General features: G+C 39.5%; 2 protein-coding genes across 2 annotated transcripts in view; both read right to left on the bottom strand.

Moving 5' to 3' along the window:
- Nucleotides 1-16,730, bottom strand: part of fbln2 (fibulin 2) — a 392,772-nt gene that overhangs the window by 286,588 nt on the left and 89,454 nt on the right. The gene's annotated exons all lie outside the window — the stretch shown is intronic.
- Nucleotides 1-16,730, bottom strand: part of hdac11 (histone deacetylase 11) — a 52,081-nt gene that overhangs the window by 19,897 nt on the left and 15,454 nt on the right. Inside the window, exon 5 of the mRNA XM_048606646.1 lies at nt 6,503-6,599. Coding sequence (XP_048462603.1) covers nt 6,503-6,599 — 97 coding nt within the window. The remainder of the gene's footprint in view (nt 1-6,502; nt 6,600-16,730) is intronic.

The raw sequence follows: 16,730 nt of genomic DNA, 5'->3' as shown, positions 1-16,730 counted from the left end.
CTCAGAGCTCCCTATCCCTTCCCCCATTTCTGAAGAAGCGTCCCGACCCAAAACATCAACTTTCCTACTCCTCTGCTGCCTGGCCTGCTGTGTTCCTCCAGCTCCACAATGACCCATATCACATTGTCACCCCACTATCCATGTTCAAACTGGTTAGCAGCACTAATTATATGCACCATCAAATCAATGATCATTAAGTGCTTTATAGAATATGCAACTAGCCCAGATCACACTAAGCCACTACTGATCATAGCGCTACATTGTGATGGAACAGAAACCAGTTCAGACCAATCAAGCATTACACAGAAAGAGAGCACAGATGAAATGATTGTATGGTTATCATGAGTGACAGCCACCAGCTGCAAGACAAAGTTGTCAACAACTGGAACAGAAAATGGTGTTCCAGATGGATTTACAATCACCAGATCGTGACGACTTGTCAGACTTCCATAAAGTTACATTGAACTTTGAAATGGTAGTTTTGGAAACGCTGTTTTAACTGTTTGCATAATTATCAAATTGATGACATATGTCTTTGTGCAAGTACATATACCTGTTTCAGAAAAAAAGGGCGATGTGGTGTTATGTCTTGCCATCAGTAAACTTTACGAAACATGCTCATGAAATCTTAAGTGCCATATAGCATATTGCCTCATGGTATAAAGGTTGCATCATGTATCTTCACTCAGATCACTTAAAGCATGACATACCAAAGGAATCATATTGTTCTTTGTAACTAAATAATGCAAGCACAGACACTGATGTGCCAGTGAATGTAATATTTATACATATTATTGAGCTGTAACGAGTGTCTCTTGGTTTCTTCAATACATGATATCCACACCTAGATTCTTATATTAGAAGGAACAACCTAAACAATCTGGTGGAGACAAAACCTACATCAGTGGCATTCTGCTCAAATATGAATATGAATATCCTTTATTGTCACTTGCATTCAGTACAGGAGTATAGTGAAAAGTTTTTACAATGGGATTCCCTAGCTGCTGTCGGCCTGCCCCATCGCTCTGGGATTCGGCCTGGCCATTGCTCATTCTGCTGCCCTCTTAACTGCCCCTTTTGTAGATTACAAAATGCTTGGAGTAGAATTCTGCTACCTACTGATCCAAGTGAACGCTTTCTTTTATTCTTCATGGGCAACTATTCTTGACAGTCAATACCATCACCGAACTAGAAATTTACAGGTGATCCAATTTGATCTTCCTATATAACATCAGTAGGGTGCTTTTGAAATTATATCAATTCAAGTTTCCGCAGTGTGGATCTGTATATAATTAAACATTAACACTGGCCTCCCGATCGGATCTGGTGTTAACTAAAAAAAAGTCAATAATATCAATTCTGTGTGACCTAGGGTGGTCTGAATCCATGACTGTGTGTCTCTTCAACAGGAGCAATGGAATATGAACATTGCTTGAAAGTTATCACATATTTGAGAGTAAAATACTTGGACTTGGAAGTGTATAATTCCTCATCAGTAAACAGGGCCATAAGGAGGAATCGAGCCCTGGTGCTCCTCCTGTTTCTAGGACATGTGAGTCAAACAGTTTTATGTAAGCTTACCAAAAGTCTTTTGGCTTTTGTACTCTAAACCACTGTTTATGAAACCAGCTGAAAATTCAGATTTCAGCATGATACACTTTGTCAGAGGATTACACAAAACCTCATCCATCATACTATGCAACATTATATGATGTCTTCGACAGCAGATTCCAAAAAACATCAACTTCACAAGAACTGCAAAAACCACCCATATACAAATGAGAATTTGTCTAACTAACAGAGACATACTCTATTGGAACATGACTCCGAGTTTCACCTTCAAATTAAAACTTTCCAGTAGATCAGCACCAACCAATTTATCTGCAATAATATGGTATTCCTAATATTTTTTAATGAAAAACTTATACTTTCCATTGAGTAATAAAAAAATTCTCATTTTAAATTGACAATCTACATAAATGATCTGCTAGCAGGGAAAATTGCAACAGCAAAATTTGTGGATGATACTAAGATAGGTGAGAAAGCAGGCTGTGATGAGGAGATAAAGAGTTTACAGATGGATATTGACAGGCGAGGAGAATGGGCCAGGATCTGACAGATGGAGTTTAATGTGGATAAGTGCACGTTTGTCCATTCTGGCCAGGAAAAAAAGGCAAATTATTATTTAAATGGTAAACAGATTCAAAGTATGTCAATGCAGAGGGATCTGGGCGTCTTTCTGCACGAGTTTCAGAAAGTGGGTCAGCAGATGCAGCATGTAATAAGAAAGGCAAATGGAATCCTGGCATTTACTGCAAAAAGGCCGACTTATAAAAGTAGTGTTGTTACAATTATAAAGGTGTTGGCGAGACCAGACCCGGAGTGTTGGGTCCAGTTTTGGTCTCCTTACTTGAGGATGGATATGGTGGCACTGGAGGCAGTTCAGAGGTGGTTCATCAGGTTGGTTCCAGGGAAAAAGGGCTGTTGTACAAGGAGCAGTTGAATAGCTTGGGCTTGTACTCGCTGTGAAGAAACCATGTGAGAGTAGGGGGGTTGGAATAGCAATGTATTAAAGTCAGAATGCATCACACCTGGTATTGGCATAATGGATGCTCAGGACCCTGTGAAGAACTAAGCTGTGCTTATAGCTTTCGTGGAACCAAATTGCTTTTCTTCTTGGTCTCCTTTACTGGTCCCCACAATTTGGACTTGAGCAGCGAGGAGGAGAAACATGTCTCAATTGCCCTGGGGGCTTTTTTTCTGGGGACTTTCCTTCAAAGCACTCCCACAGTCAGTAGCCTCTCCTCACCCACTCTGTCAAATAATCAATTGCCTCCCAAATGCATGGCAGGAAGCGTCTGCCTCTGCCCCAGCACAGGGGCAACAGGGCATCAGACTCAGCTGCCTACGTCCACCACTGCTGTGATACTGTAAGACATAATGATAGAAAAAGAAAACTTTAAATTTATGAGCACACAAAAGGTGGCATGGGTGTACATGTGAGATTCACTCTGTAATATGAAAACATTGCAAACTATATAGCTTTCATTTTATTCATATGTGCATCATTATCCTTAGTCAGAACTTAACTATCTTGGCCTGCCTAATGGTTGGTACTCAAAGGAGGCTGCAGGGGAATATTAGTCTCCTACCTTGTAAAGGAGTTGTCTATGGTATTATTTGTGTTAATTTTTAAAATAATTAATATTCATGTCCAAGTTGGTGTGTCCATCTGTAGGATACAGAGGAACGTGCAATGTTTCCACTGTCAAGAAGATTGTCTGAGATTATGTTTCATCAGGACAAATGAAATGTCTTGGATGAAGTAAAAGGACCTGCAATGATGGAGCAGGTTCTGGGATCTTGGCACGACATACGCTCACTGCCATAGTAATTGGGATAACAGTCCTCCATAGCCAGTGTTTGTGACAAGGTCCATTGGCCTTGCCATTCCAGGTGGAAGATGACATTGAAACTGTGAGCCAGAGGAGGAAAGCAACAGGGACTGGTAGACATTGAGCCGGCAAACATGTTCGGGTGATGTTTCAACGGCCATTAAGATCTCAAAATCTTGTTTACATGAGATTATCTCACGAGATTAAATTCATTTACGGCAGGACAGCATCGCTGGCTAGGTCAGTATTTATTACCCATCCTAGTTGCCCAGAGGGCAGTAAAGAGTAAACTACATTCATGTGGGTGTGGAGTCAAATGTAGGCCAGACCAGGTACAGACAACAGTTTCCTTCCCTGAAGGACATTAGTTAACCAGAGGTAATTTTATGACAATCAACAATGGAGTCATGAATGTCATTTGACTGTTAACTCCAGATTGTATTTATTGAATTTAAATTCCACCATCTGCCATGGCAGCAAGTGAACCCAGGTCTACAGAACATTATGTGGATCTCTAGAATAACAGTCCAGCGATTATCCTACTGGGCCATTGTCTCCTGGATATCTTTGGCATGTCTCTCCATGGCCTTAGCATCCAATAGAGACTCATGTACATTAATGTCCCTTTTCTCAAACTCATTGCATTCCTCTTCATTGGAGGTAGTATGTTATTTCTTCTTATCATCTGAAGCAAGTGTTCACCATATAGTATGGTCATATTGTGCAGTGCACAAGTCACTATAATTAGCCATGACACGTGTGCACTGCATACTACAGAGCCTCTCCAGACTTAAGGCAGTGTAAATGTATTTTCATCATGCCAGTTGTCTGTTTGATGATAGCTCTGGTATAAATGAGGCTGCATTGTCGTTCTCTAAAAGGGTGCACTGGTGCCAGTAGGTCCAGAGGAATAACTCTCATTACCAAGGATACAGCCATCAATCTGAGCTGAGGCCTCAAAAAGCTCAGGAAGTTGCAAGTTCCACGGGATATGAGAAGGAGAGCTCCCTGGGAAATGAATACGGTGTAGACTTGTATGATTTGCTAACCTTTGGTTGCAGTGGATGTTTAGTGAATGAAGTTCTTTCTGGTTCACAAATGCTGCTGGCTGATCGGAGGGAGCCAACTAGCACCATAAATACGATTAATCACTCTTTGCACACCAGGGAAGTGTAGGGGAATGAGCAATGCTTCAAAATCTGACAGCCTGGCTTCTTCATCTGCGGTGAAGACAACACAAAGCAGCAATTATCATTTCTTTGATACTGCTGAATGAAGTACCTCACGGGCTGCCTGGAGAGGCCTGGAAGTAGGCAGTGCCAAAAACTGAGCACCATAATCACAGAGGGTAACTGATGTGTGGTTTCTGCCAAACCCATGAGGCTGCAAGTTTTGCTGTAGGATCTGGCATGTTTTAGCGACAGTTTTCCATAGGACATGCTGTGACGTTGCCTCTCTGATATCTTGAGGAAGTCTGTCAGTGCCCTGAAAGTGTACTGATGGGTCCATGACTTATCGCTGATGCTTACCTTGCACAGGGATCTCCTGATCAGCCTGTCCCTCTGGTGCCTTGCCACCTTTGTTACATATGCTCCTACTGCCTGCTAAGCTGCAAAAATATCGTGTGTGCATATGAGATAGCTCACCAAGTGAATTGTGAGGAAAAGGCAAAGGCAATCAGTGATACAGTTGGAGAATCTGAGCGTCCACGGGTTTCGTCCTTAGAGCTGTTGAGCTACAAGGTTTTCCACTTTTCCCGCCCTACACTGGACTTGTCCCAGTTGGATCTGCACTCCTGGCAGCTATTACTAAGTTTATAGACTTAGCCAATAACAGTGTGTAAATGACCTCAAATGGCAACCAGTGACCCTGCACCCTCCCCTTGTCACCTTAGTTTTGTTCTCATCAACGTCGACCCTCCCAACATCACTATGTGCCTTCTCTCGCCCCTCCTTTAACTTACCCCATCACCCTGGGCCCCAACCAGTCTGTATGGAAGCACCATCTCTTCCCTGACCTTACCTCCATTTCTGTCAAGTTTGCTGCATGGATTCTAGATCTGCTTTTACCCACCAGGACCTCATTTCAAGTCTGGAAAATTGTGCCCTTTAATAAGAACTTTAGGAATATGGCGGAGTTGGGGGAGGGGGTGTGACAGGGGTGTCCAGACTATCAATTTCCCATCCACATTCAGGCTGACCCCATTGGAAACCTTTCATACTTAAATAAAATAATTAACAGTCAACTGAGCTTGTTAAAAGCTCAATATTACCCTAGCCTCACCCATAATACAGTGCGTGGAAAGCCAGGTAATGGGAATGGGAAACCCAATTTACGTTCTAAAGTTTTAAAAAGTGAGGGAAGGAAAGGGAGGACCAACATGCCACTACCACACAAATGATTGATGTTCAGTCTGAACTCGCCTTCTTAATCTCAGCTCCCTATTAACTCGCCCTGCTGCCATGTTGCCTGCTTCAAGAATCATCAGATTCAGATCAGAGAGTACAAGACCATGTGAAGTCTCAAACTACAACACATGTGACGTATACTTTGACTTCAGAGCGAAACCAATCCACCAATTGGGAAGAAAAGGTTGCTGTGAAACAATAAACTCTTGACTCATTATTTAGTTTAGGATAGGACAAGGCTCAGTCTGGAAATTTGCTCTCAGCACATGGCATATGACCCAATTTGTCGTAAATATTTACTCTAACAGTAACCCAAGTAATAAATAGCCTAAATCCTAAACATATAGGCAGGCTCCATAGTTGCACTGATAGCTTATAGTAACAACTGATAGAAGTTTTAAGTACTGCACATGTTTTACAGAATTAGGAACTGAAGGGAGATAACTTTGACATTTTTTATGTGTCTACTCAGTGCATAGTTTCTCCAGAATCTAAGCAGGTATGTGAAAGATGCAAATGAATTATTGTTTCAAATTCCATGCCATAGCAATCACTCATATGTCACACATGCCAGATCAATTTCAAAAAGGTGCATTCAATTTATTTTTATATCTTGTTACAGCGGTGAAAGTTCATTGCACATAAAACTGTATGCAACACTAATTACATTCGAAATTCAACAGCAGTAACTTGACTTACGCTTTGCAAATCCATCGCCTGGGTAGATGTATCTATTAAAAACATCCATAATATAGACTCTGTTGTCATCCATAAAATCTCGCTCATGTCCATTCCCCTAAGAGTGAAAAGATTGATGAGTATTTTAAAAAGAAGATTGTTATTTTCAGAACTCATAAAAACATTGCTGAATAAGTTTTTTTGGCCAGCTTAATGGAGAAGTACATGCAAGACAGAGTACAGTGATTGAATTCTGATTTGTTGAAGCATTTAGATTCAGTAGTTGTTTTTAGCCTACTGTTTCATAATTACATTTAATTGGAGTAAGTATTGTGTTTTTACATCACTGCCTGGATAGCCTAATGTTATGACTGTCAATAAAGCCATTACTTGGCTGCACTGTGTTTTATGGATAAACATAAGCAGGCAACACCAAATTGCATTTGCAAGTACAGTACACTTAATATAACCAATAACTACAAGAGCCCTAAAACTGTAGCAAAATTGATAATTTAGGCCAAATTTAACCATGAACCATTGCTAAACTGCATGTGTGGTTTGGCAGGCAGTAACAGTGGCGGTCAAGGAAAAAAAAGGACCAATTACCCCGACCTCAACTGTATTACCCAAAGTGGAAGTAGCAGTTGAACAGGAGCAGGAGCAGAATATTGGCTGGCAGGGCATCATCAGTTGGTACCGAAAGAATATAGGGAGGAGGCTTTGGGGGGACATCACAATTATGAAGGTGGATACTGGGTTTAGATAAGCCCTAAATCTTCCATAAGACCATAGGTTGTGAATAGGCCATTCAGCCCCTCAATCCTGCCCCAGCATGTTCTAAGATCATGGCTAATCTTCCCCAGACATTAACTCCTCTTTCACTTCAGCACATCACAGCTCTCAACTCTGATATTTCAAATGTCTGCCTACCTCCTTTTTTAAACTTGCAGTCATTTAGCCTCAACAACTCTCTGGGGTAGAGAACACGCAGACCCTCTGAGTTGTAGTCTCTTCCCATTTAGATAACATTTGCCTTTTGATTCTTCTGATCAAAGCATGACCTCACACTTTCCTACATTAAATTCCATCTGCCAAGTTTTTGCCCACTCAACCTATGTATATCCACTTGCAGATTTCCTGTGTTCTCATCCCAACATGCCGTCCCATCCATTTTTTTGTATCAGCAGCAAATTGGGATACATTACACTTTACCCACTCCTCCAAGAATTGATCTTTGTGGCGCTCCACTAGTTACTTGGTCACACCAGAAGCAAGAACATCAAACCTACTGGAGAAGAGCACTGGCTCAGGCTCCTCCAAAGCTATATGCTAGATGTTAATACTTGTATCATGAGTCACACCTTCCATTCCCTTAAGTGACCATGGATCAAATTTGATATAATTAATCTAAGACGTGACTGCCTACTCAAGCAGTGTCCAAATAACTCCCCACCTTCACAACAATCTGCCTCAATCTGTCACAGTGTCCGTAGCTTGGAAACAAGCTCATCAGCTATGTTGAAATTCAGTAAACAGCCAACAATTGCTGCAGATGTGAAGTGTTTCAGTATCCAACAATGCCCATATAGGTGCAACCCATCACTTACTCAGCCATTTCTATTTTACTTAATTAATTAATTTGGATGTTAAATACCCTTCAGCTTATTTAAATCAATTGGCCAATCAAAAAAGACACAGAAGAAATACCTACCAATCACCAATCTATTTTCCAGTGAGGTTATTTTGGCTCTGACAAGTAGAAACGTGTTGAACAGGCTCTCTGCTGCCAGTCTATATCTCCCACAACCACAACCCTTTTCACTGTCAGTCTATATCACAGTGATATTGACCTGCTGCACACTCCTCCATGAAGGAAAGACAGTGGCAGCAAACTACCCAACCACAAGCTGGTAGTGGTTGGCATCACAGCACATCTAACAGAACAGCTACCAGTTGGAGTCATTGATTCCTATCACAATGTAACATGGAGCATTCCAGTAGACCCAAGAGCAACACTGGACATTTGCAGCTTTAAAGATTTCCCTTCATTAAGAACAACTCATACAAATAGTTGGCAGCTACAGCAGCTGAACTGTCAAACAAGCTAAAGATAGACTCATGGAAAGATCAACAAGGGAAAAACTGGACTTAAATAGTAGGGCTGTATTTACTGTCAAGACCATGACTAGGTGGTGCAGGAATCACACATGTGGAAACCATTCAGCATCAACTCATTGAAATCCAGGGACATTGTAGTCTGACAGAACTGACTTTTCTGTGTTGGTTTTGTTAAAGCATCCATGCAAGCAGTGCCCCTGAAATTAGTGAGAAAACCGTTGTCTCAGAGACGTATTCAGAAAGAGCCATCAATGCCTCACCCACCACCTCACTCTTTGCCCCATTCTTGAGCAAAGTGGCAAGCTATGCAGTTCTGAATGCAGTCAAGCAGTGAGGTGGTTTAGCAGTGGTCAGAATTAAGGACATAAAGAGGCAATTTACCAGTCTAAACAGTTTTCTCACCGTTTTCCTCTGTTAAACTAAGAAGGTCATGATGCGTGCAGTCGATCCATAATTTAAGCCATAGTTCAGGTGGAAAGAATTTCATAAGACCATAGGCACTAGACATTATGTGGAAAAGTTATGGAAAAGGAGACACTGTTTACTCGACTGTGAAAGCTGTAAAAATTTTGTCACAAAACAAGTGTAAGACCTTTGTATGCAGGACATGGTAAACCTCTATTTTGGCCACAGAAGGCAGGAAATCTGCAATTTAGCTGCAAAACTCCTGGAAAACACCCAGTAAGCAGTGCTGAGAAAGAGCTTTGCTTTATTACAGAAGTTAAAGCCATAAGACAAGGAATATAAAACAGCACTGAAATAATGAAGAAAAAAATTGACCTGGGAAAGAGATTAAAGCAGCACTGAAATACTACAGAATTTAAAAAGCATTACAGTAAGAATAATACATAACCACATTAGGAAGAAATAGCAATAGAAATAAAATTTCCTTGCAGATTTAAGTTCAGAGAAGAGCCAAACAGGACTGACTTCTTGGAGAAAAAAGTTTTTAAAAGACAGAATTACTTAAATAATAAAACACAGGCCAAACAAGCAAATATGCTAAAAAGCCAAAGAACAGCGGATGTTGGGAGTCAGAAACAAAAACAGAAATTGCTGGCAGCATCTGTGGAAATAAAGCAGAGTTAACATTTCAGGTCCAGTGATTCTTCTTCAGTTTGTAGAGGAGTTCTAATGGCCTGCAAAGGTTAGTGGAAAGTTTTGACAACAGAGCTTTGAAATCAGAATTTATAATCGACAGAACTGTTGTTGGAATTGATGAGTATTGTTGGATTCATAACAGGCCAAATAAGATTTGACTTTGGAGAAAACTATTCAGATACGCTGGAAGCAGAAAAGTATGAAGCATCATAGATAAATCTGGGGAATAGAATGACAAACTTAACACAGGAGGCCAACAAAATCCATAAGGTACAAAACACCTAAAAGGTACACTTGACAAGCCAAATAGGCCAGATACCAGATACAAAGAGTCAGTGTCAGCTCTTTGGATCAAGGAAACCTCACAAGCACAGGTAGTACCCAGTTATTTTTTTTTTTAAGATGCTATATATGTAAAAATATAGGCAATTTGCAGGCCTAGGACACAGTTACAGAGCAGAAAATGGCTACTCAGATGTTAATGAGGTAGACCTATCAGCATTAGAAGATATATTCAATGCATTGCGAGGGAAAACTAGTGACCTAACATCAATTAGAATTTGACAGAAATGTCCATTAACCTAAACAGATTCTATTAATTTTATGCTTGATACAGGAGCAAGTTGCCACTGTCTTATCACATTGTTTACTACAGGTGAGGAAACAGAAGTTACAGCCTGCAGAGATAAAACCATACCGTCCAGATAGAACAGCTCTGAAGACTGCAGTGACACCACAAGCACCATAAAGGATGCAAGACAATAGAGAATGTATATGTAACACATAATGGAGAAACATCAGTATTGGGCAGAAATGTGTATTTTGCCCACAACATTATTCAAAAGGTTGAAGAAGTTGAGTAGCAGAGGAATTTAGGGGCTCCTAAATTGTTCACGTGATTAGGGAAAATGAATGCCGAAAACAGAAGAGGTGTAGAGTGAACATCAAGGAAGAAAGGAGAGGGAATCCACAGATGACTTTTAAAAATGTTAAATGAGTGACATTAGGAGACTGCGAACCAATACAGGTCAACAAAGACAGGTACAATAAGTGAGTCAAACCTGGCATAAGAAATGATACAGCTCGAAGACAGAACAAACTGTCTTTCACAGCATATGGAGCATGGCAGCCTGGCCAGGGCAGTTTTGAAATAGACAAGTCTGCAGGTTAGAAAGGAATGGATCTGTGTTTCAGCAGGAATCTGTTCAAGCATTCTCCACCCCAAGGGGTTGTGGATGTTCAGCTGTTGAACTTGTTCAAGATAAGAATGACAGATTCTTGCATACTTAAGGAATTAAGGAATACAAGATAAGACAGGGAAGTGGATTTGAGGTGGAAGATCAGCCATGATCTTACAGAATGCACAACAGGCTGAAGGAACATTAAGCCAACTGCTGCTCTTATTTCTTATGGTCGATTGAGCAGAGAAGAAAGTAGATAAGGCAGTGAGAATAATGCGGCCTTTGTGATCAAGAGGATGTGGAGTCAAATTAATTAGTTTCCCTTGTCCTCTAATGCCTAGAAAGTCTATCTCCCTAATCCATTTAATGGCATGGTGTGCATTTTATTTCTACACTATTACATAATAAAACTTTATTACTTCCATTACTTCCAAACTGTTTACTTAAATTCTGTCCTCGTTGTGTTTACCACAGTATAAAGTGCTGTGTAAAGGTATTTTGCAATATTCATTAATCACATCCCACTGGTAGGATATAGATGCCACAGCAAAATCACACAACATCTGACAAAGCCAAGACAACAAGGGCACCTCAAGATTTACCTGCATTTCATCCCCTTCTCTACTGCAGTAGTTGACAACTTAAACCCCCGCGTATTAATTTAAACTGTCTGGATTTGATTTTTTTTTTTGCAAACCCTTTGAGACCTGATCATTTTTTGCTATCCCCTCCCATGAATTCTGAGGAATAAATATTAAAGACTGATCCATTTATTAATAAGAACATTTCAACAAATCTTCCAATTTTAAATTCTTATTCACAAACACAGCAAGAATTGTTTTAAACGAAAAAAAAAATTCTCAGCAAGGCATAAATCTGGCGTTCTAGAAACATCAGCACAGATATCACTTAAATAAGTAAAAGCATTCAGATTTCCTTTATCTTATTTTTAAAAAATACGCTTTGCTCCATGACGTACACATGCAAGTTTGTTCTCAATATGCCTTTCACAATGTCAGCAGTAAAATACATGGAGACATTCAGACATCTTCAGACTTAAATTTGACTTCAAGTTAAGACAAAGAAACCAATGTCACAGACTCAATTTAATTTTAATTTTTTTTATACATTTGAAATTTAATTTTATAAAGTAGCATATCCAATAAATTTCCCTTTCACCAATCATCTTTTAATGCTGTTCAATCTTAACCAACATTCAGCAAAACATCCACAGGATGCAACTTCAGGCAATATATAGTAATTTAGGAAAAATATAACCACATGATGGAGCTGTAACATAACAAACTGTGATTTGTACATAGCTTGAGTTAACATGCTGCGCTACGTTTCATATTGTGGGAGACTAATCTCTACATGCATATACACAACAATAGGTATATCACAGAGTATAAACTGGCAGTACCATGTGGCTAAACTAATCCAATTTGAACATCACAGACCGTAGTTCAGCAGTAAATGTTCTCATAGATAAGCAGTATAAATTACCCAAATTCAATCCTGTTGTAAAGCAAAATAAATCTTGGGTAAGTTTCATCCCAGGACAACATTACAGAAGATAGAAACACGTTAGATTAGCTTGTGAAGAATCAGAGAATAGTATAGCACAAAAGGCGGCCATTCGGCCCACTGAGTCTGCTGTCACTCTGTTTTCTCTACATCTCCCTGCCTTGCATTCAATCTGATTTTAGCTGTGTAGTAAGTTAGCACTCTTAAATAGAACTTAAAATAAACATTAAAAATGCTGCCTGCCTGCATTATTGCATAGCAGATTTTTCATCAGCTCGACTGCAAACTCGAAGGGAGAAGAAACAATTCTCAAACCACATACACTTTTTGGACACAATTTGTGCTATTTCCATCAATTGTGTTCAAAAACAAAACTCAACCTAGTATGTTTAACCGTGTTCAAATGCATACAAGTCTTGTGTGGATGATTAAATACATACATTATCACAAATCAAAAAGAAAAATCAATGAAGAACTGAGAAGCAGCAGAGGAATTAGGTTACTGCACATAAACATTGAACCAGGTACTGAGCACAGGGTAACACCAGGATGCCTGTAATGGATATTGGGCACTGCGGAGAGTTGACTGCACAAAAGTGAAAGCTCAGCTCACTTAAATAATTCAGTGGCACTTGAAGAACACTAGGTTCAAAAGGTTGTCAGCAATTCTTAAAGAACTACTGGGCACTGGCAAGGGCACATATTAGAATAGCAACATTTAGTGAATGTACTGTTGGAAATATTCTTATTCTATGAATAAACCTTTTACAGTAACTTTGAAAACAACCAAGGCTAGTAACTTTTGATTGAATAGGGAAGTGGCCTAAACTTGGGCAAGTTTAGACTCTTCCTTATAGGAAAGTTAACAGGAAGAAAAATTGTCAAGGATTTTTATTTACTATTTAAGAACCTGTAAACTTCCAGACTGGTTTCACAGTCAGAATCACAGCAGACACCAAAATGTAGTCAATGCACCTCCTACAAAACTCAGTATTCAAAATTCCCTTTAGAAATTTCTAAAATCAAGTCTTAATTTTAAAGAAAAAGCACCAGCTTTTTCCTGCACTACAAGAAATGAAATACTGGGTAGGATGACCAGCAAATGAGAAATTTGCTTTTGTATTATAGGCAAGAGGTGTGGGCTTTTATTCTCACAGAAAAAGGGAGATAGAACAACTGATCTGACAAACATTGGTAATGATTCCAAAATCTTCCAGAACTAAAAAAGTGTAATTTTTCTTTATTCAGTCACTCTGAAACAGCAACCGTAGCCATAGACTTCTATTCAAGGATGCTTAAGTTTGTCTTTAAGCTTTACAATGTCACCTTTTTGAAGCGGTTGGTTGGTATTTTCTTTTTTTTTAGTTTGGTGTTTCTGACAACTAGGTGTCTTATGAAGATTCATTTGGCAAGTGAACTGAGCACATGTTGTGCTTTGTGTATTTCAAGCAATTAACTAAATGGGTCATATATTATAGTTTCCCAACTAACTCCTGCTGAGTGACTGGTTCCTTGCAGGCCTTTATTCTGGTCAGCCTTGTCAGTCTGAATCCAGGCCACTCAACGAGACAGGAAACCATGACACCTTCCCTTCTGGATAACATTTTTGACAATGCAACCTTATAGCTCCTTCAACCCTAAGTGTACAGGTGTTTCCCTTCTATATACTGTTATGATCTCAGCTGATGCTAGTACAGGACAAAATCAGATCCCAGTATGAAACCCAATTTGATAAACCATAAGTTTTATTTCTGTATTTTGGTTGCCATATTGCCAATCGCTGAACATATTCAAAGATGCTGCCTGTGTACTTTAAACAAATGAACATCACAATTTAATGCATCCTAAAAAAAAACACAAGCTATTTCACACTATACAGCTAGTTGGAACACACAGTCTTATTACAAATACTAGCAATAAATATTTGACCCTTTTAACCTCAACGCAGTCTGACAATTTGTGACGTCAATCCATTTTAATATAGAAATCTCTTTTCTTTCAAACCTTTCCTAATGTGAAGGAAAGAAAAAATCTCAATGATAAAATCTCAACATGCTTTGTCAAACAAACATTGTCCAAAAGAGAACAACTATCCATATAATATACCATGGACAAATATTTCTCACATTTCACTTGCATAACAACATTTCCTTCAGAACGTTAGACAAGTACAGCTTGATAGCTATAGTTTTCATGATAGTGCCAGTGGTTCAGCAACCACGGTATTTTTAAATAGCCTCTTTATTTTCATGGCTTCCCATGCAAACGGGCAACATATTATTATTTCCCTCCAAAAAAAGGTGGAGTCTAGCCATACTATAATACCAAGGTTAGCATGTAAATCATCACAAAGAAAGTGACTAACTACGTATCTTCTGGATCACCCAAGGCTAGAAACGAGAGTGTATATTTCCTTGAACTTGATTTCTTCAAATGTTTTACTTGCTCTCAGCCTCATCATCAATAGCATCTTTTAACACTGTACTCATTTCCAAAAGGTCTCAATTATAACGGCTTCTTCTCTTCATGATATTTCCAGCTTGTTCCACAGTCCTTATTCTTGCCAAACTTTGGTCTGTTACTCATCCTACTATCTTGTTCTGGACTCCTACAAGATCTGCCCATCCTATGACCAGAACTCCTTTTGCAAGTTGCAATCTTTTCCGAGGGCCTTGCTCAATTCCAGTTACAATTTCAGAACTTCCCACTGCCTCAGGAAAGCAGCTAACATAATCAAAGACCCCTCCCACTCTGGTATACTCTCTTTACCTTCCTGCACAGGGCAGAAGATACGAAAGTTTGAAAACACAGACCAACAGATTTAAAAACAGCTTCTTCCCTGCTGATATCAGACTAACGAACAGGCCTCTCATATTAGAGAGTTATTCTTTCTCAGCACCTTCTCTGTACTTATAAGGCTATATTCTGCATTCTGTTCTATTACCCTGATATACTAACGTGTATGATTTGTCCGGTTAGCACGCAAAACAATACTTTTCACTGTGTCTTGGTACAATAATAAATCAAAATCATACTGCATTTTTATTTTAGCCTTCCTCATCTTTTCCTCATTTTGCCAATCCATGGGTCTTACCTCTTGTTTCGCAGCTTGGACATTTAGCCAATCTTTATATTTGCAAATGCGGTGTCCTGCTCTGTCTATAATGGTGGCATTCTTCCATTCACTGGCCCTTTTTGGCATATATAATTATCATGGTGCCAACTTGTGGTGTTATCCTCTTGGGAAAATTACCTGGTCCTGAATCTTTGCATCACTTTATCCCTAATCAGTCAGCCCTTCAATCGGCCATAACCTGATCTTTAATTGCTCAATATACATGTATGCAAAATGCATGGCACCTCATTACTTTCTCTGACTTCAGATGCTGTAAGCGTGTAATCAGTGCCAATTACACTCAAGGAGTTTGATGGCCATTCTGTAAAATGACTGTTTTCCCACCATTATCTATAAACTTACCAGGATCTTTCCATTCTTTCTAACCTTTTCTCTTGTAACATACCATATCACCTGGATTAAAATTTATTTCTGATGGCCTCATACATAATGCCACAAGGTTCCTTGGATTTTCTGCCTCAGCGTTAATGAGCAGCCTTCATCCTGCATGTAGGGCACTCAAAAGAAGTGGATCGAATTACACACCCCCAACAAAACAGGAAATGATCACTCATTACCAAAGGATTGTTTGGGTTTCTCCTTAAGATCGATCGATATGGACCACAGCCCCCAAATTATCTGCAGCAAGTTCTTCACATGGACTGCCAAGGCACGGCAGATGTTAATTTACAACTTGCCTGGCCTACTAGACTTTACAAAAGATCCCAAACTTTTAGTGCAGGATTTCTTCCACATACTCAATACAAATATTTTCACATACATTCCTAAATTCATCATTGGAAAAGTCTACCACCCACCAGCACCACCGAGAGTTTGGAATTTAGCCAGAGCTCCCATTCCAGGCCCTATATACTTTGTCATTACCTCACCCTCTATTACTCTTTTCTACCTATTATATACTATTACAGATTGGCTAAATCTAATTGAATTGTTTCTTTATCCCTTACCTTCAAGTCCACTCGTACAATTTTATTAAAGTTTCTTGCTATTGGAAGTCTAACTGTGGCCATGATGATGTCCTCTTCAACAAAGAGTCCACATTTAACACTGCCCTGAATAGCATTTTTAGCTTTAAGGTCAGCAAGTTACTGGAACCAGAAATCTCACTGATCCTGGAGAGAATAGTTTTAACTTGAGATAACAAGGTGTAGAGCTGGATGAACACAGCAGACCAAGCAGCATCATA

This window comes from Rhincodon typus, chromosome 16, assembly GCF_021869965.1.
Source record: "Rhincodon typus isolate 14 chromosome 16, sRhiTyp1.1, whole genome shotgun sequence".
In the NCBI taxonomy this organism is placed as follows: Eukaryota; Metazoa; Chordata; class Chondrichthyes; order Orectolobiformes; family Rhincodontidae; genus Rhincodon; species Rhincodon typus.
The sequence above is the reverse complement of the archived record's forward strand: the minus strand, read 5'-3'. Positions and strand labels throughout refer to the sequence as shown.